The sequence below is a fragment of the Meleagris gallopavo genome, chromosome 3, assembly GCF_905368555.1.
Source record: "Meleagris gallopavo chromosome 3, MGAL_WU_HG_1.1, whole genome shotgun sequence".
In the NCBI taxonomy this organism is placed as follows: Eukaryota; Metazoa; Chordata; class Aves; order Galliformes; family Phasianidae; genus Meleagris; species Meleagris gallopavo.
Genome location: NC_139406.1, coordinates 63,619,762 through 63,641,666, shown reverse-complemented (window position 1 = coordinate 63,641,666; position 21,905 = coordinate 63,619,762). Strand labels below are relative to the sequence as shown.

The 21,905-nt window shown below is 36.9% G+C and overlaps 1 protein-coding gene across 3 annotated transcripts in view; it reads left to right on the top strand.

The window, feature by feature from the left end:
* JPH1 (junctophilin 1) overlaps positions 1–20,514 on the top strand; it is an 81,975-nt gene extending 61,461 nt beyond the window's left edge. The window contains exons 4-6 of one of the 3 annotated variants that reach the window (XM_085221297.1): positions 9,227–9,891; positions 17,872–17,967; positions 19,837–20,514. In XM_085221297.1, the coding sequence (XP_085077423.1) occupies positions 9,227–9,891; positions 17,872–17,952 (746 nt within the window). In that variant the 3' untranslated portion in view covers positions 17,953–17,967; positions 19,837–20,514. Of the gene's footprint in view, positions 1–9,226; positions 9,892–17,871; positions 17,968–18,073 lie in introns of all 3 variants that reach the window. The other 2 variants (XM_085221296.1, XM_085221295.1) reach the window with 2 other exon arrangements.
* The last annotated feature ends 1,391 nt before the right edge of the window (positions 20,515–21,905 follow it).

Here is a 21,905-nt window from a genome sequence, read left to right as displayed (position 1 = left end):
CTCTTGAAATGTGATACAGGGGGAGAAGCAGCTGATACTATTCTAGTCTGCATATAGAGAAGAAGCACGTCATGGAGAAGAGGGGTAATAGTCCCTTTTCTGTGTGACGCAAGTGACATTCTGAAATACTGTGTCTAACTTTGGGCATCATCATGCGAGGAAGGTGTGGACACCCTGGGAAAAATGTGAAGAAATGTGGTTCTACTGGGTAAAAAGGGCTGTTACTAGCAGACTCTTTCTACAATTAATCTCTTCTGAGAATATGCAGTTGTGATGATAACAGAATTACAGCTTTTCACTTCTGCACATCTTTTATGATCAACATAAAGGAGTTTGAAAACACCACTGCTGTAGTTAACATATGCTAAATTTTCCAGTGACATTTTTCCAGTTTTCAGAAAATTGATTCCCGCAAACAGAGGTTCACATACTCTTCTTAGTGATGACGGTGAAACATACGCTGACCCTAGGCTTCATTCTGCCTCATGCCTCTGTGCAGCTTGGCTGAAGTAGGCTCTTTTTTCTGTGGAAAAGCTAAAAACGTGCTTTCTCAGTTCGTTCATATTAAACAGCCTGCAAGTTCCAAAGAATACAGGTGCATTATAGCGCATGTGTTATTTAACTGCAAACATTCACATTAGGTACAAAGTGTACACTGTCCAACCAATAAGAATGAAGCCTGTTCTAAGTACAAGAGCTGTATGCCAACATCATACAGTCTTGTAAAACGAGTTCTGTCAGTATTCATCAGCAGTGAGCTAGGGTAAATAAAGAAAGCCATGCAGTAATTAAGATTTCTGGTCATGAGCAATTTCTATACCCATAAGCTGATGTCCCAGTGAGGTGACGCACAGCACTCATACTGCTGTCTATCAGGTGGGATAAATCTGTTTCATGTTTCTAGTGGGAAAGAGTCTAAAGGTAAGAGCCTACATGCTACAATCTACTATGCAATTACAATTATGAATTGTGTCTCTTTCTACAAATTTTACAGCAACTGTAGTCACCAATTAAAACAGCCAGAGAAATGAAGCAGAGATTGGACAGTCAGTACAGATTATTCTTAGTGTTGACAGCAGACACTTCTTGAGATTCGGTAGGCTATTCTTTCCTGCCTTTAAATCTTTCAAGTGTACATGTGTTTACTCCATAATGATGCAGTTAGAAACCTTTTGAGGAAAGAAATCTTACTTTAAGTGATTATTTTATTCTTGATTTTTTAAAATTATTTATTGGAAAATGTAGGAGAATACAAAATTAAAAAAAATACTGTTTATCAGTTATATTCAGATATGTTCATTACAGAATGACTCAAATTCAGATATCTAGGAACTGCTAACTGTCTGGGTTTCTTACAGATCGGAATGGCATTGATATTTCTGTTCTGTCATCCTACTTCTAGACTCACAAGTTTGTGATATTGTATATGATTTGGACCATTTGCTGGAAGTGCATTTCCTTGTTTGTTTGTTGTTTTTTTTTTTTTTTTTGTCATTGCAGTTCTAAGAGCTCAAGTCCAGATGCTTGAGTAGATTGAATAGATGCTTTAATGTTTTCAAGAGATTTCTTACAGCACTGTGAGATAAGATAATGAACTTTTCAACAAATATCTTTTTAAAATGAGAATCAAGCTCTCTGTGTAAATACAGATAGTCATCCATTCACAGACCACAGTCTTTTGCTGTGCAAATATCAGAGCAGAGTAAACACAGAAGCTTAAGAACTACCCTTCAGTTTGGCCAGGTGTGTACATATCTTTGTATGCGTGTTTGATGTAAGCTTATAGAAGGCCACATCATTTTATTTTTTTTTTAATGTCAAAATCAAGAAAATTAAGTATTGGCAGGTATTTCCAGTATTAAGCTACTTGGAAATTATTTATGCTACTGCATGATAAAGTAGTTGAGAGGGTAACTTTGATAAAGAGCAATTTGAGTGTTTGAAGTTGTACACGAGACAATTAGCAAGCAATTTCTCCTATTTAAGGAAGGGAAGTTGCATTTAAGGCTGCATTGTTTAATGATGCTACCTTTAAAAATTATTTGTAAGTGAACCATTTGTGTATTCTATCTTTCACATCCCTGATTGATAATGTGGCTTTTGTCAGGTTGTGGCAATAGCATATTATTATGCACTATCTGTATTACATTCTGAGGTCACGTTGGTAGTACATGACTTGAAGGACAGCAGACTGCCAGATCAAATCACAACAGGTTCAAAAAATAAACGCACGTAGGCATCATTCTACATGACATTCATGGATCTAGTGAGTGTTGGCACATGTTAGTTTCCCTTGTTGCCTCCAGTGCAGTCAGAGAAAAGAAGCTACCAGGAGTATCACTTAAGGAAACAGTAATTTTAACAATATGAATATTCTGAATTAAGGAATTATTAGAAATATACATGTGCATTACTGGGAATAGGGTATTTCTTTCAAGGAGAATCCCACCTCCAAACTGACAATCAAGTCAGATGCCCTCTTGCTGTCTGACATATTTTTCCGCATTTCTCCAGCCTTTAAAAAGCTGTTCTCTCCCATTTCATGCTGCTGAGATGCTATAATCATCACAGAGGTGCTGCAGACATCTATGGGGATAACATCCTAAACTACTGTATCTAAGTCAGTCAGAACCTATAATCTCTTAGAGCCCTACACCTCTTTGAGCACCTTGGATTATAGTCATCAGTTTCTCTATGACTGTAATCCCACCCCTCACGCTCCAGGCCCATTCTGTCCCATTGCAGCCTGCCAAGATGGCTGACCTGTCTGCCAAGCATTGCTGAAGCCATAACCATAGCTACGCTCTGCTGAGTTCATCAACACATTCTACACATGACATTGCATAACCGTCCATTCATTTGGGCTGAATTCAAGCCAGCAGTCTACCAGTTAAAAGCTTTTTTTTTCCTTTTAATAAGCATAACCTTTAGAAAATTAAGAATAAAACAGAGGAAGTACTAGTGACCTTAATTATAGTTCTTTCCCCCCCCACATATATCCGCAGTGAAGCAATAATAAAAAACTCTGTCTCTATAAATCTTACTGAATATAGTTATTTGCACTTTCCTAGTGACTCATTGAATCTCTTCTTCTAACAGACCGATAAATTATTATATTTCCCTCACCTAGTTTCTATCCTGAATACTGAGGAATAATTACAAAATAGGTGTCCTGCTGTGAAAAATCCAATTTTGGATAATTGCAGGGAGAAAAAGTATACTGTATTAATTGATCTTTATGAGTGTTCATCAAAGTAGCAAATCTGATGAGATCACAGATACTATTGCCAGTGGTGATACTTCAGAAAACTACTGATCGCATCAAAAGATAGCAAATCAAGTGATTTTCACTTTTCTATTTCTCAAACAGTATATAGCAATTTCTGTTAGAAACAGCATTTTTTTTTTATTGCAATGCTTTAGAAACAAAAGGCTTGAGATTTGGTTCAGTAGTATTATGGCCTAATTTTATACGAGGATGTAATGAGTAGTAAGGAAACAAACCTATTCATAACTAGTATAGTTAGTAAGTAAAGTAAGTAAATAGTAATTTCTCTTTTGTTGTCTGTTGTGTTATAGATTTAAACTGTGAACTTTTCAGAACAAATATTTTCTTGTATTGTAGAAGTGTTCAGGAGTTAAAAAAGGGGCCTCTAATGTTGGCAGATTTGAGGCATCTTTTCAGATAATTACCATCAGTAGTACTGAATCAGTATGTACTGAAGTTTGCATATAGATTGCAGCATCTGACTTCAGTGACCAGTGTCTTGTTACCAAAGACAATCAAATAAATTTTGCAGGGAGAGTCTGAAAAACAAATATAGAAGGCCTGTCTCAAGAACAAAATCAATCTCTATGGTAAAGAACACATCAACCTCTAGGTTTTAAGTAAAGTTATGCAAGTTATGATGACCTAATCAAGCAAAGTCTCACAGGAAATGCCAAGTAATTCTCAAATTAGCATTTTTGCAGAGAGTGTAATTACAGCACTTTCCATCCAAATCCCTTTTAAGTGATTTAAAGGTTATGGTTTGGCCTTCAGAAGTAAGAGCAGGAGAAGACGGAGGATGCGGTACCTCTTGCACAGGAGCCAGACAGTTTACAGGTGGAGTACCAATCAACCAAGAGGATCAGAGACATCCAGGTTCTGTATAGCATGCACTTACCTACAGAGTTTTAGAGGACCTGCTTCAGTCACACGTAGTCCTGGACTGCAGGACTAGGCATCCACTGCTCTATTATGGTGAGAGGCTCTCGTTTGTATTGCTTAGTGTCTTAAACATAGCTCAGAAAAAACTGCTCTCCCCAGAATGAGACCTTATGTGCTAGTGAAGTTTGGCACAACATTCTCTCCCTGAAGAAACATATCTGGTACCATGAAAAGGCTTCCTGTGGAGATTATTTATTGGTATCAACAATAATTGGGTTCAAGGAAAAGCTTTCAAACGTGTATGTCTGCTGCCTGAGTCCCTTTTTACATATAGACCAAGTAAGCACATCTAAGGTCATACTGGAGAACATGGAAAGCTGCAGAAGATAGGATGCAACAGATTAATTCTCAGAGAATTTAGTGCTATGTTGAACTAAAATGTGCTAGAATATAGTATATTTTAGTTTACCTAATATCGCTTTAATTCAGTATTCGAGCATATGTTAATTCTGTATAATGGTAAATAACTTATTTATTTTTAGTAATAGAAAACAAAATAGATGTTCTTGGGTCACTTGAAAATGCATTGTGGCAGTCTTGCCACAAAACACCAGAATGGCTGATATGTTATGATATAGACCTGTTTTGACAAATAAAAAAAAAAAATTACTTTAATAATTTTGAGGATATAGATTATACTGAAGTGAGGCAAAAGCATGTTGAAGTATGGAAATTAGATTTCTGGAAGGTTACTGTGTTATATATAATGACTGAAATTCAGAAATATTCCCTGAAGGATCATCAGCCTACTGTAAGGAATCCTGGTTCTCTTACCACCTCTGGAATTCATCCTCTCCCTCAGTTCCAACCTTTTCCTGTATCCCCATCTCTTCTTTTTCACACGGGCCAAAATCAGTTGGAACTGGCTAGATTGAATAGGCAAGAGCACAGCTTGAAGCTGAAATATAAGAATATATATCCACACCTTTTTTCTCACTATCCAAGGTACATTCTGCAATCCTTCTTGAGCTTGAGATTTCGTTCCAGTCTGATAAGACACAAGGTCTCTTTGCCTTCTTGGGAAACACTGCATTTGCACCATCCTGCAAGATGACATTTTTAGACATTGCTTGAGCCACAATCCTGAAACAGTGCCCTGCTGCCAATATGTATACCTCACTAGGCTATGGGGGAAAGCATGTGGCTGTCACCTCTCTAAAAATGCTGTGGCAGAACCAGGCCACCCTTCTCTTCTCATTTTCAGGGCATGCCACATCACTACTGGAGACCTTCCAGGAGGAAGGACGTGTTACACAAGAACTCCACAAGAAATTCTAGTGTTAGAAGAACAATGAGCCTATCTGCAACCAAACCGAAGCCCAACTCACCCACTGCAGTAAATTACATTTGCTCAACTTAGGGAAGACTGAAGGTCAAACCCCATTGTAGCCTACAGCTTTCTCACAAGGGGAACACAAGGACTGAGCTGATCTCTGCTCTCTGATGGCAGCAACAGTACTCGAGGGAATGGCATGGAGCTGTGTAGGGGGAGGTTCTGGTGAATGTAAGGGAAAGTTTCTTCACCAGAGGGTGGTCGGGCACTGGAACAGGCTGCCCAGGGCAGAGGTCATGGCACCAAACCTGTCAGAGTTCAAGGTGCATTTGGACAACACTCTCAGACATAGGGTTTGAATTTTGAGTTGTTAAGAATTTGAACTCGCTGATCCTTGTGGGTTTTCCCAACTTGGGATATTCTGTGATTTTGTGAAGTGCTATTCAAGCAGAGCAGCTTTCACCTTCACATACATATATCACACATAATCACAGTCCTTGGGTTTTCATTAGCTATTTCCCTAAGCTGCTGTCTAACTCTCACTTCAGCAATGCCATTCAACTTGAATCACAGCTATATGAACCAAAGCTGCCTAATAACTCACACTGAGGAGCAAAAGTCTGTCAGTTTTAAGAAGGTAGTAGCAGAACCTGCAAATCGCCATGGGAAAACACACAGGTTCTTCTACAAAGAAAGCTTATCTTTACTTGGTTAGAAAAAGCTTACTGAATCTGCTTTCCAGACCAGTTCTTAGTATTCAGAAATATCATAGGAATATATCTACTGGTTGCTTGAGCTAGAAACTGAAAAGCATAACTCCATGTTTATTTGCTAAGTAGGTAATCCAACCCTAACTTCTTCTCACCCTCAAATCCTATTCTTTTAGGGAACAAGCAGCTGAGCCATCTTGTAGGATCGAGAATTAATGACTCCCTTTCCAAACTCCATTGGCTCTGGCTGCTTTAGACTTGTGCTGTAGAGTGCACTTATGCAGGAGAAAAAGGAGGATTCTGTTGTCCATGTCTCTATTGTTAGATAATGCTTTTAACAATGGGGGCTTACTAAATCCTGACAAGCATTCTTAGTCCTCAGAAAAGAATGGAAACTGTTCTTTCTGCTTGGAGTCAATGGTTCAGACAGGTGCATAATCTGATTGTACTGAATACAATGAACAGATTTGAAAAAAGGAGTCCTTGGCCAGTCTCCAAAGCTAACACCAGAACCAGAGCCAAGAATGTAAGTAACAGAAAGATGTGCCTGGCAGGACTGGAGGCAAGAGATGTATCTCTGATAGCCATATGTGATGTGTTGAAGGGTTTGGAGGCGGGAGAGTGGTTGCTTTGTTAAACTGAAGCAATTCCTCAATGTCTGATCAGACTCTCTCAGGCTTAACTTTGATACAGAGGCTACAGCCTCATTTAGTTGAGCTCAATGTTTTTAGCATCGAATATTGTCATAACCCAGTAAAAATATATCACTTTTAGCCTGTTCATTTTTTGGTTTTCCTTCTGCATGGAGACATGGACAGCCAAGACCGGGTTCCATACTTGTTTCAGAAATTCCAGTATAGTCTGGAGGTCACAGGAGGAAAATCCTCTGTCCAACTTTGGAAGGTTTTTATAGATCATAGGAAACAATGGAGAAGACTGACATTTGTGAGACTCAGGTGTATTTCTTATCAGAGTACCTTCAGTCCAAGCACTGTGATATATTAACAGATGTCAGATCTTTACATATGTTGGGTAGTGGAGAGCTGTCCCAGGATGTGAATTTTCTGGGTAGGTCAGAAGCAGAGATGCAGCAGTGTGCTATAGGGGATACAGGCAAGGTCAGTTCAGGTGCTGCTTGAGTAACACTGTAATGCTGAAACAAGAGTGTTCTAGATTGGGATGCTCTCACCCAGCCAGAGGGAGGAATGTAACATGAACATGGGTGTAGATGTCTGTAATAAATAGTTATTGCAAATTAACTGTTCCATGGCTTGGGCTTAAATGTTAGGCAGAGCTCTTCTAAGTACCCTTTCTTCTTTCTACCTCTTTTATCTCCTGTGAAAGAGAAGAAAACTGAAGTTTGTGTACATTAAAAACCTCAGCATTACCTTATACATCTCTGCAAAGATGGAAAATTTGTGAATTGTGACTGTAACTGACTTGATATATGGTGACTTTTGTGTTCTTCTGCTTTTCTCTTTTATCAGAAGTTTACAGAATGCAGGCTAACCAAAGAGTCCCCTCAAACGTCGTTTGAGAACAAATCCTGACTTGTCTCTTCTTTTTCAGCAACTCGCTATTTTCACCCCTGGTTTTCAAAGATACTGAAATCCTTGTGATTCTCCTGCTCAAAAGCAACTCTTTGCCAAGTAATTCTCATTCTCAGCAGTGCTTGCTTATTTACCAGATGATTCATAACTTCTGAAAACTTCATGCTACTCTTTGCTCCTTCCTCTCATCTCAGCACTGTGTAGTGATGCATGTATTCAGGCATCTGTAAAAACACCGTATCTGCCGAGTGCAGCTAGAGTCTCCTAGAAATTCAAAGGAAGAAAATGTGTGCAGACGTTCTTCCCTGGACACAGAATTTCTTTGACATGAAAAACTAATAAGCCTCAGTTAGAGAAGATAAAGAAATCAGAGAAAAGTAGACATACTAGCAAAGATAAAAGCAAAAAAATAGTTGCACTGTATTTTGCAGAAGCCGTCCTGAAGATACAGAAAGGTTATTGTAGTTCTTTCTTAATAGAATTCCCCAGCATCTGACTTCTGTCAGGATTTGATCCTGGAATCTGGGATGTGGCCTCTGGGAAGAAATTTAGAAATTGTTGCCTGTTGCCCCTGTAAACAGACAAGCAATTTTATTTCTGTTGAATCAGACAGACCTGGAGGAAAGCATCTCAGCCTGCTTGTCTTTATGTGAACAACTCCATAAAAATGCACCTTGATCACTGAGTCTAGTGATAAATGTGCTCATGGATATTTTGGTAGGATTTGAGGGGAGAATATCCTTTCATACCAGCTGCTGTATAAGTATTTCCCTAGCGAATGTGAGAGAATTTGTTCTAAGCAGAACTGTATTACCCTCTAGAGGTGTTAACTTGGGTTTTCATATTTTAAGTGATTTGTTCAGGAAGACAAAGCCAGCTTGTGATAGTTCAAGGCACATATATACGTGTATAAGACAAGCTGACATGTACACAAATGGAAAAATAAGCAATTCAAGCATTCAGGCCCTATTTCCTGTGGGTTGTGAGGGTAGAAGAGAGATTTAATGCTGAATGTTAAATACTTCCATGTCAGAGAAATGCTATCATCGTAAGGGTAAAAAAGGATTAAATAGATGAAGGTAATTAAGGAAAGCATAGTTCTCAGGAAAAAAGAAAAAAAGAAAAAAAGAAAAAAAAAAAAAAAAAGAAAAAGAAAGAAAGAAGAGAAAGAGGTGTAAAGTAAATCAGTCTTCAGTCCCTTGGACTTCATGAAGATAATTTTTATCCTATGGTCCTCTGCAAACCTGAAGATGTAAGATCTTTGAACTGAACCAGTAAGGATTTCCAACAATTATCAAGAAGTACACTAGCTTCAGCTAGTGAGTCAGTTAGGGTAAATCACTACAGAAGTCAGTGAATTTTTGGATAACACTCCTCTAGCCCCAGTAGTTTAGCAAGGCCATCCAGTCTGACATCCCAGTGCAATACTTTTACTGTGAAGTCTTATTTCTGATTTAACTGTAATATTTTTCTTATTTTCCAGGCCCTGATTATATCAAGCAAAAATTTCAAGAAGGAATGGAAGTAAAAGAAAAATCTGAAGACAAAGTTCAGGAAAAACCTCCTAGCCCAAAAGAGTCACCTCACTTTTATCGAAAAGGTACTACACCACCTCGAACCCCAGAAGCAAGTCCGAGGCAGAGCCCTCCACTTCCTTCTGAGCCTTCTCCTTCAAAACATCTGAAAAAGCAAAACTCTGCTTCTGGGGCAAAACTCAATCAAGAAAAAAGGCTTTTAGCCACGGAGAACATAACACCCACGATTAACAAGCCTTTATATTCAAAAGCACCAATAAAGGAAGAAATAGCTGTGAAACAGCAGTCAAAGCTTTCAGCCCATCACAATCCCATCAGCACAGAGAATGGGGAGCTGCATGGTCACTACCATGGTTATTATGTAAAAATGAATCCACCAGTGCTTCCACGGGAGCTTGGGGAAGAAGATGATGAATATGTCAACCCATCACCATCAACAGTTGCACGGATACCACAGTCACAGAAGCCAAGCCCTGCTAGATCTGGGGGTAAGCCAGATGCCAAAGAAAACAAACCTGACACAAAAATTAAGAAACCAGAATTTGCTGCACCAAAGAATCCAGCTAATAAGGAGTCACATTCAGCCATGGAAAAAGAAGTAGTAAACAGCTCGGTGAGTACAAGAGAGCTTTTCACCTTTTACCTCTTGCTGCTGAGCTTTGCAGCCTAAAGACAGGAAAACCTCAGTCTTTGGTCAAATATTTATATGGATACAGTCTGCTAGCTAGAATTGTCTATAGAAAAGTGAAATGAGGTGCACACATTCCAGTCCTTAAAATTGGGAAGGGACAGTTGATATAGCCAGATATAGACAAGTTTTCAAACATAAATCTCTAATGCATCCATAAATGCAAGGGTATTGTTTATGCCTAAAATTCTATTAGTGTGTGTTTACTTGAGATACATATTTGCAAATATAAATATCTTTCCTTGTTTTTTCTTCAAAACAATATTTGATGTATCTTAGTGGATAAGCACTAGAAGTTGCACAGCTAGGCTCTTGTTAAAATGTAAAAGTTACTGCATATCCTGTAGCTTCTTCCAAAAATCTAGTAAAAAAAATGAAATTTAAGATTTTTTTTCCATCACTTCTTCACATGCTAGAGAAATGAAATGATGACAGTCATCAGGAGTTGTATAACTTGCATTTACTCTCATAGGACATTTTAATATAAATTGTATCAACACAGGAGCTATCATCATGTTCTTAAATAAAGGTAATTTTACAAGCCAATTGTAATGTCAAATTGTTTGGTGTTCTATTAAAATGATACAGTATTTTCTGGTTCAGCCAGCATATGTTGCATTTTTAGAGCTTCAGGCCAAAGAACATCACCAGCAAAATGCTGCCAGAAGCCTCTGTGGGCTTCAGAGGTGACAGAGTGATTTAAAGAAAAGTCCATTGAAAGTAGTTGGTACAAAGATACTACCTCTAGAGCTTGGAAAGTTTATGAGCAACAAGTCATTGGAGACTGGAGGGTATTTGGGAAGTGTCCCTGTACATACTTGCTCTGATCTCATTCTCTAAAGGTGCTTTTAATTACTCTTGGAAGTGGGATGACCCAGTGCAGACATTCTCCCATTTTCATTTTCCTCTCTGTGTTGAACGTAGCTCTGAAAACAGGCAGTTTTGTGCCAAAATATGAACTGCTTCCAACCAAACTTGGATTTTAATGTGATACAAAAACCTGAGCATTTTTCCTTGTCAGAAAATGGAGAAAAAAAATTAATACTATAATTCAGATTACTATGAATCTGAATGTCATTGTTGTTTAGAAATAATGTCAGTAGTTAAGTTGAGATGGAGAAAAGACTAATAAGCATTTCTATTCCCTGTTAAGGAAAAAAAGTTGTCAAATTCAGAACTTGTGATGATTCTGAAACTATTTCTGGCCAAGAGAAACTCAAGAATATGTTAGTTGTAGATGTGAAAGCTAACTGCAGCAAATGAGGAGATCTAGATAATTGTGATATTGTTCTTTATAAATAAGCATTGCTTCTCTGAATCATTTTTGGTACTCTTGAAAAAAACAACAACAACAAAAAAAAGCAGTGTCTCATTATTAAGATAGGATAAACAGAGTGACTCGATTAAGGGATCCTGTTAGTCAAGCCCTGAGCTGAAGCGAAACAGTTGAGTTGCACCAGATTTCATTAATGAATAATTTCAAAATGAAAGGTAAAAGAATTTCCAATCAACATGCATTGTAAAAGATCTTGTCAGACAAGTTTGGCATCTTCAAGAGACTCAATCAGGAAAATCATTTGATTTGCTTTTCAGTTACTTATTCTGACAAGAAAGCCACTGTAATGCAAAGGCTAAATGTTACATTAAAATCATTTTAAAAGACTGACCAGTGTTTATCAAATAGTAATTGGAAAACATCAGTGATTTGGTACTCTGATGAGATTGTTCTTGGATTAATTCTGCTGCACTGCTTTATTAACATGCTTACTAGTGACATGGAAGGGAACATAAATGTGTTGCCCATAAAGTTTGCAAAAGACAGAGAAGCTAGGAACCTGATAAAGAATGAAGACAGCAGATAACCAGTACAAACTGATCCAAATCACCAAATCACAGGTAGCAAAGATGTAATTTAATTATCATCTGCAGTACAGCAAAACATAAGCTCAAATGCTGAAAGACAGTTGGTAGAGCCTGACCATGCAGGATGGGAACTGGAAAAGGCTGGTAGATCAGGATCAGGAGAGGTAACTGAGCATGAGCTCTCAGTCTGCTGTTGATCAGAAGCGTTAATATAATCCTTAGATTTATCAACAGGAAAGATTAAACAAGAGTACATGAGAGTCTGTTTTATCTGGTTTTGGCAGTAATGCAACAATTTCTGAAACAAAATACAATATTCATAAATCAGAGATTGAAAATGAAAAGAAAAGAAAAAAAAAAGGAAGGTCCCATGAAGTGCAGCAAGAGTGATTAAAACATATTACAATGAAAGATTTGAGACAGAAAATCTGTTTGGCATGTTAAATCACATTCTGTAAGTATACATCCTAAAATAGTTTGCAGTACAATTTTAAAGAATGAGCAGCTGAAAGTTGAAGCTAGACAGATTTAAAGTCTTATTTTATATTGCTATTAATGAGATTAATTAAATGTGCCATCAGTTTTCATCAATCTTCACTGAGTAGTTCAACAAAGAACATTTTGCCAAAATTACGTCCTTTAGTTTAGCAAGAAGCTTATATTCTGTTTTGTGCAGATCAAACTAGATGTTCACAGTGGCTTTGTAATCTGCAAATCTGTATTACAGCACATATCAGCCCTTTAACCTTTCAAATCTCACAGATATGACTCCTATCTAGGGTAATACAAAGCTGTCAGGCTCATAAATGTCTAGTGAGCACACAGAATTTCAGCCTGAATTGGAATATTTTCTTCAACTCTGGTGAAAACAAGGGGCTAGAAGTAGTCCTTATTTTTCTTATATTGCATCCTGACCAAATTATGGTTTGGAGCTGAGGGAGTTTTCACATTAAGAAACCAAGCAGCACACCTGAACAGCTGTTTATTGACCTTCTAGAATAATCAGGATGAAGACTGTGAACTTAGAGCTTGTTATCAGGAAAGACAGAAAAGCAATCAGGTGTAGCACGTTAACTACTGTTTACTGATATTACAGCCCTCTGCTTCATTTGGAGCACACTAATTGCATTACTCTTATTATCAGTGTGTCAGTAAGGAGGGAATGTCGATCTTAGGCAATAATTTTTAATATAGCTTTTTAAGATATGCTTTTCAAAGATGTCTTTCATCTGTGTCTATAAAAATTTGACTCTGTAGAATACATTTCCTAAAAGTGAAAAGTTGCTGGAAAAAATAACTGATTAGAGTACTTCTCTTTATCCCAGACAGTTCTGAACATTATGATACTTTAGAATTCTAGTGCTGCATTAGAGAATTATTTTGTTTTATTCAGTAATTGCATTGCTTTATATTCATTCTGACAAATTGTTGTGATTTGAAAGCACATATCTGCATTAAATCTTCAATTAAAGTTTAAAAATGTATTTGTTAGAAAATAGAAAACAGAAACAAACCCTGATTCTCATGAAAAGAGTGAGAGAGCATAACTTGGGTATACAAAATTTAATATATAACATTTAAACAAGCATGTTTATTAGATTGTCTGAAAGTGCTGTATAAAATTGTGCTGTTCTTTTTCCAGGTTTCCGGTGAGAGTGCATTAAGAACATAGATATAGGACATTCAACTTTTAGTTCTTCTATCCACATATTTAAATCAAAACTGTTTCTCACATCTGAATGAAACATAGACCTTTAAGACATCCATATGCATTGATTTGGATTAAGAATGTTATTTACACCAAAGTTTGTGGTAGTTGTTACTAAAATTTGTAGATCAGATTTTCTGTGAATGTTACATCTTTAAGAATGTTATTGAAAGTCATTTGTGCAGTATATCAGTTATAGTACTGATTCTGTAGGTATCCCTATTTCTGACATTATACTTGAAAAATACTTACACCCGCAAAGCTCTTGAAATACATAAATGTATATCTCTATATTCTTATTTTCTACTGTTCAAAAATCAAAGTTTAGAATCATTCCAGAGCTTCTATGAAAGAGCAATAGGACTCTGTCACAATTTTATCAAGGTAAAAAACATGCGTAAAAACATGACGCCAATGTCACTGTTCATCAGCTGTTCCAAAGTAATTGATAGATTTTAAGAAACTGACTCTAGTAAATGGAGGTAAATCATCCTTTACCAAGTCTTAGGAACCTTCTGGTTATACTATATAAAGAATATGCTATAGAGATTTCATCAAGACTTAATGGCAAACCAATACTGTTGTTTCTAATTGCTTGTTAGCAGCCTCTAGCCCCGGTTTCAACTTGCATGCTCCTATCTCACCTTGAATGTGAGGTGGTTTGAGATAGTCTTGGATTTGGATAACAAATAGGACTGAATTGTAAAAAATGTCATTGTAATGTCTGCTTATGTATACACATCTGATCTGTCTGACATGTCCCATGTTGCCTTAGGTCAGGTACAAGCACAGGTACCGATGTTCTATGTATGATATTCCCAGTTTTTTGTATTGTAGATCAAGATTTTTAAGCCGCACAGACTATTTAGCCTGGTTTTTACCTTTATCATTACATTTGGCTGATGATTACCCAGTTGTTTCTACTTCCATCTCTTTGTTCGCTTAACATGCAGTTATTAAGGAATATAACTACCGTGATCTTAGGAAAATAGACCTCTATTTGCTTGATCCTAAAAAAACTCTGAGCAAGATCTTTATGCTAAATATAATAGACATTCATAATGCAATGGGATTACAGGAGCAGTCTTAACACTTCCTGGCTCTCTGTTTTAGGAAAATAACTTTCTTCCCTACGCATAATGAAACCCAATCGTATGGCTGTATTTTTAACTGCATAAGTGGCTGACGTATTAGAACACGGAGGGGCAGTTTTTAAGCAGGACTGAAGGTTTTCTGCTATAGCTTCTATATACACCTGTTCTAGTCACTCTTGGACTCCTCAGACTAATTTTGGCTTTTGCTATTTTAAGCCTTTGCAGGACACTGAAGTCTTATTTATGGGATTTGCTGTGAAGCATTAAATGTTTATTTTTTAGGTGTCTAAAGAACAGATAGTAGCTAATTACATGATAATCCTCGGTTGTACAAGTATTGTTTGATCATTTTTTAGTTTACCAGGAAACTACTTTTGACTCAAAGCCTTAGTTAGTAGACAAGGAAATACACAGAACAGGCTGCAGGAGTTGAGATTTATTTCTGTAGAGCATAGGCTCAATAGATTATTATCATAAATATATTACACATTTTTTCTTTCATCTTCATATAAAATCAACAGCCAAGTTCTTAAAGTACTGCTTTCTTCTGTGTTTGTAGGTGAGATTTCTTGATTCAGACCATAGTCTCCAGGGTGGTTTTTTTTGGCCTAATTTATCCAGTATTACTGTGGTGAGATTATTAAATCCATATAACCTGAGAGATCCTTCTTCCTCCACCAACCTTAATTTCTTAAGACTAATGATGCCGCGTTGCTCTTTGAGCTACAGTCCAAATTTATCCTTAGTCAAAAATTGTCTTGTAGCTGTGCTGTAGAATGCTGTTTCAGGATATATTTTAGGTAATGAGTAAGTTCCTGGCTCCTTGAACTCCTGGTAGGTCTTCAGTAGGAATAAAGCAAGTTGATTTTGATGGATTTTATTTTAAAATATGCAAAGTATCAGACACCCAAATCCCATGAATTTTAATGGCATAAGGCATTGATCTCCTTCAGTATACCTCACAATTTCTGTGCATTTTAGGTTGGAGGCTGAACTATAGAGACTCTATTGTCCTGACTTTGGTCAAACTGAGTCCCTACAGATGCTAAATTCAAATCTGAGCACAAATGAGTAGTGTAATCACACTACTTGTGGGCAGAGATGTGACATTAACATGTATGTATTACTCTTGTTTGTCATACGAGATTCTGGGATTTTTTTCGAAAGAAAAGGTCACTCACACTGAGGGTATTGACATTAACACTCAGGACTGTCAAACAGAGATTTTTTAATGGGCTATTATTTCAAGTAAAGCAAGTTTTATTGTTTAAATTCTCCCGATACGACTTTCTTGTATAAACCTCACAGTTTCCAAATGTAGTTGGTGGGAGTCATCAGTTCTTAAAGAACTGGTGGGAACTTGAATTTCCTTTGCAGCAGGAAACACAGTTAGCACAGCTGTGACAGTGCTAGAAAGAGAAAGAAGAAATGAAGCCCAAGTTGCACATGAACACAGTTAGGTGGCCTACAGTCCTCTTATTAGAAATGTGTCCATACCTGGAGTTGCACTCTCATTTTTTATGCTTGTACTCCATCACCAAGCTTCTCATATTCTTTGGTGCGTAATGGCTCACTTCCAGTAGGAAGTAGGGAACGCAGTTCCACTTCTGTTCTGTGACCCAATGGTTAAAACATACCACTAGTAAGTGGGCACTCGGTATTCAAAATCCCTTTGGCTAAGGTAACCCTAAACCCCAGTCTTTAGTTTCCTAGTGAATGTTTTTGACATTCTGCCACTAGGCAAAAGGCTAATGTTGCTACTAATACCATTACCCTGTGGCAAAATTTAAGGAGCATCCTGATGGTCACAGGCACTGGTTGATCTTCAATGCGTTTTTCCTTGGCATATGTACAGATGTCTGTGAAGAGGTGCAAGGGGAACCTCATGACTTGTAGGGATAGAACTGCTAATTAGAGTGAGACTCCCCCAAGATTTAAGCAGTGCTTGGCAAAACATATTTTATGACTTATTCAAGAACTTAGCAGTCCACATCTAGCCTGTTATCATACCTACTGTGTAAATGTGTGTTCTGGTAGATGATTAAGTGACTGTTTTGGGATTAAAGTATGGGATATAATAGTGGCACTAATAATGTTCAGTAGCTTCCTAGTTACAGCAAAATTTTAATAGTAACTTATTAGTACTTATTATTCCAGAAACTGCATAGGTATTGTTGCCATTGCCATAAAGCACAATGAACTTCTACAAGGCATGCCTCTTGTGAAAAGTAAAAAAAAAATCTAATTTCTAATAAAATTAATTCATTCCTTCAGAAGTCGGTGATCCTTAAGTAGTTCAACTTTCTGGAGAGAGTTTTTTATGGGCTTTTTGTGATCTAGGAAATTATTGTCTGAGTAAAGGATATTTCTGTTTCTACTTGCACTAAATACACACCTTAGCACATACAAATGTATGTGAAAATATGTTGTAGTAAACCAAATACATTAACAGAAGAATGGAAAAATTTAGGAACTCCACGTGTTGAATACATTATTTCAAGTTGCTTATCAGAAAGCATCCATGTTCACTAAATACTTCTATAAGGTAAGGATTTTCAACCAAGTTTAAAAGTAGATCAAAACAAGTTTTTATTATTGCGGATTGAATTTTTTTTCTTGTCTGTAATGGATGTATTGCTATGGGATTTTAGTGGAGTGGTAATAGTACTTTTTTTCCTTTTGGTTATCAAAAAAGGTGTTCTTTTCATACAACACATCATTGTGCAAAACCCTACTTCTGTCTTGTAACGAGTTGGCATCAGAAAAGGAACCCACTGTATGGATGAGGAACAGTGCTCTGGCTTCAAGTTTGACTTCTTTATTCTCTTTTATTTTAAGCTGGTACCATTCTTGTGTTTATGGCTTTGTTTACATTTGTACGTCGTATTTGTCAGACAGTTATTCTCAGTGTGATTAACAGCAGTGTAATAATATACTTACCTTTATTTATCCAGTTCATTTTCATACAGATGATATTTAGGTCACTAGAAAAGAAGAGTTTAACCAAGGCTACATTTCACGAGCAGAGTCTGTGCTTTTGATATTTAGATAGTATTTCAGAGCAAAGTCAGATCCTGTTTGTTGCTGTGCACTGTGTGAAAGATTGCATTTTTGGAGATGTGGTTTAGTGGACATGGTGGTGATAGGTTGACAGTTGCACCAGATGATCTTTGTGGTTTTCTCCAGCCTTAATGATTCTATGGTTCTATGATTAATTTCATTCTCTTTGTTTATTTTCAGGGCCCTAACTCAGTCATGATTGCCCTGGTAATGCTGTTGAATATTGGTCTAGCCATTCTTTTTGTCCATTTTCTAACTTGATTGGAATTAGGAAAGGTAAGCAAGGTCTTGTTTTCATATACAATCACCACATCCACCCCCCCTCAAATTATAAAGATTGAATTTATTTGCATACTTTTAATGTTTCCTACTTTAATTTTAGCTGTGCCTGAATGTGATTCAACATAGTTATTTAATTATGTAACTGTTTTGACCCTTCAGTGAAGTCATGACAACTAGTGGTGTTAGCCCACAGTTCTCTGCAGTTGTGTCATCAGCCTTTTAAATGGCACCAGACATACTCAGACACAGGGAAGGAGGCTTGGCGTTAGGATGATGGGACGCAAGAGAGATGAAACTTGGAAAATTCAGCCAGGGGCCCAGATCAGTTTGTCTGCTGATGGTTTGTGGCTTTGGGGTCCTGTGAAAGCTGAAGCAAGCAGCCATGTCGGAAAGTAAACAAAATAATCTGCTGAAGCAGCCCCACCAGTGAAGTGCGTTGGCTTCTCCATCTGTTCCAGCAGAGTGTGACTAAACTGGAAATGTACGGAGCTGCACTTTTTGTTGATGGAAGCTAACAGCTGCCTTACTATTTTACCGTCTGATGTTTTTAGTGGGGAGATGGGAAAACGACTGCCAGAGGAATGTGGTCAGTGGATTCTGTTGCTGTGGAAGTGATTCCAGCGTTCACTCCTATCTCATTAGAAGAAATAGTTAGCAGCATCAGTCACCAGTCTTATTCCATTACCTGCTGCTTTTAACATCTCCCACAGTGTTCTGGGAGATTGAATTTCATTTGCCTGTGCATGATTCTGTTCATTTGTTGTTTATGAAATTTGATGTATAGCCATAATGTAGTGTGTAGTCCAACCTGGAGAGCGCTACCGGTTCTGTCTAGTGGCAGAAACAGAAGATAAAACCTTACTCTAATCTGAAGATGTAATTCTTAAATTCATTTTCCTAAATCTGAGGAGTCTATTCACTTTAAGGTTTAGGAAGCAATATAGCGTAACTGTAGAAATTGATATCTTCCTAAAAGTGCTCAAATGCTTACGTCAGTAGCAAGCAAAATTCTTCTTAATTAAAAAAAATAAAAATCTGAAGCCGATATCAGCACATCCAAAGCTGGAGATGAAATACCAGAATAATGCAAGGAAGATAAGATGCGGAGTTTGCATGTTGATTTTTTTTTAATTTTTTTTTTTTAATTTTTTTTTTTAATTCTGGTGCTGTGATAATTAGTGATTTGAATTATTATGTTTCAGCACTGAGGTGTTTTGCCAGCATTTAAAATAAAGTCTTGTCTGAGTGCTCATTAATGCCAGTGACAGTTAAGCTAGCTAATGCTCATAATAAACTATTGTGACTTTTGAACACTAGTTTCGTGTTGAATACATTCAGGTAGAGCATTTAGACATGTTAAGTGATCGTTTATCGATTTGATGCCTTCAGTGTCTTTGAAGTCCTTTTATAATTTTACCTCAGCATTAAAAAATCCTCAAAATTTTTTGTTTGGAAAGTTTGTCTTAAGTAGCTTCACAGCCCTTTGTTATAATGACGTGATCATGTTTCTTTTATGTGCCATTATACTGTAATTATTGTACCCTATATTAACCAAAAGCATGCTTATTTGCTGAAAATATGTGGTGTGATCATTTGGAAAGAAAGCATTTTAATTTGAAACTGCAAAAAGCAAAGGGCTTGTATTACAGTTTATTTTATCTCTGTTAGACGATATTTCATACAATATAGTTTTTGAACCTGTTTGTAAACTTTATAAGTGTTTGCATGGTGTAACGGGCGACATTCTTAAAAGTACATTAGCTATCTTTTGATGCAGCATATTAAAGTACCGTAGGTGCAGACTGAATAGAGTGCAGCGAAGCAGCTCCAAGCAGGGCAATAACACCGTGGTGTTTTTTACAGAAGTGTGTTGAGAATCCTGTGTTTTCACCAGTGTGGATAAAGAAGAAAGCAGAAAGAGAGCAAATGAAAATAAAACTTGTATATTTATTTTTTAAAGAGTCAAAATTGTGTTTTAAATTTAGGAAGGTAATTTTTAAATAAGAACAAAGTTTTAAAAGTTACTGTGTAAGCCTTGACGTAATGGACAAAATGTTCCATCCAACAGTGAAATCACCCCCCCGTCTCCTTACGTGGAGAGGTAATTTTGTAACTGACATATTTAATTCCTATTAAATGTTTATTTAAAATACTTTATGCTCTGGAAATAATGGGTAACAAAGCTTATGAAAATGTTTATAAATTTAAGTAAGCATGTTAGTACCATTTATAAATATGTATGATTTATAAGCTTTTTTAAAACAAAGCTCAAACAAATTGTTGGTATTTTTCTAAAATGTGCACAGCTGTATTTTACATGAAAGGCTATTTATAATTGGTTGTTATACTGTACACTACATTTTGGACAGCACAATGAAGCCTGCCAATGTACTTAATAATGTCATTTTGTCTATTTAAAGTTTCTTGCTGTCAAAGAATGAACTCTTTATCTATGAGTTTATTTATAATTCTTGACCCAAAATGTATAATGTACAGTTTTCACAACTGTATTTGCTCTAATAAAAATAAGTTGGTTATTAATAGAGTTTCAGACTGGTTCTTCCTGTTTGCAAATTGCTTTTGTCACTCTCCATAAACGAATTTTCACGCAAACTAAATAAACAAGAAATGAACGAGGAATATAAGTCTTGACCCATTTGAAATTATTGTAAGTTATTTAAAACATACATTAAAAAAAAAAAAAAAGACAAGTTTCCTTATGTGTCTTTTTTTCATGATCTGATAGACAATTTTGGATCTCTGAAATGTTGTGTCTTAAATTATACTGCCTCTGCAGAGATGGTTTAATTGATCTTGATTTAATCAGTGACTGATCCATTAGCAGCTGTCCTTGTAAGCAAATAACCTTATTTAGATTTCCCTCCTTCTCAAGGTCTTCATTGGTTCACAATTACAGTGAAGTATTACAAACCAATATTTTACACAGAGAAAGTTCACCATTACAGTTGCCTTAAGGACGTCACATTTGGTGAATTAGTTCATGAACTCAGAATTTTATTTTCTGGTTCCTGTTCAGATCACTAGCCAACTCTATTAACATTCTAATTATGAAGGAGAGTAAGTGTTCCTGTTCACTGAAAACATATTTGTAGTAATATTTGAAGTAGGAAGGCTGCTCCCAAAGTAATGCCTCCTGTTCTGTTATGTTGGCGCATGCTGTCAGAGGCAGATACTGGTGGTAAGGCAATAGGGGCTGAACCCTCCCACCAGCATTCCGTTAGAGAGGAGCAGTCTGACAAAATGGTTTCTGACATGGAAGTGCATATGAAGCAAAGGTGTGTCGCTGAATTCCTCTGTGCAGTGGGTGGTGCATTTCAGCAGTGGTGGCAGTGGGTCACCTCCACTGGTGCGGGTTGTTACATGCACGGCATGCAGGCTCTTGTTCATCACCGGTGAAAATGGGTAGCTACTGGTAGATCCTGGGATATAAAGTAGTGTTTTGTAGCTAAGAATTTGCTCTATCAAATGGTGTCGTTATCTTGGTGTCGTTATCTTTGTACCCGTTGTAGTTTTCACAGAAATAAGTAGGAGGCATTACTTTTGGAGCAGTCGATGTTAATTGTCTTATTTTTTAAAATTCAATCATCGTGAAGTTTAATTTTCAGAATTTGTATTTTCTACATGAGAACCCGCTCCCTCAAGAAAATATTGTCATTTCAAATAGAGAAGTGTATGCTCTTTAGAATCTTAAGCAGACATCACTGAGCTGCCTTTCGTGACCCACACCGATTGCTGACATTTTGAGATCCACGCAGTACCCTTACATGATCAAGGATGCAACGTTGACATGAAGTACTTCTTCAGTGAATATGAATATGATAATACATGCAGGCATCTTAAAAGCAACAAGCAAAAGATTTGCCTGAAAATAGAAGAAAAGATGTTTTCACATCAACTGAGAAATCGCATCT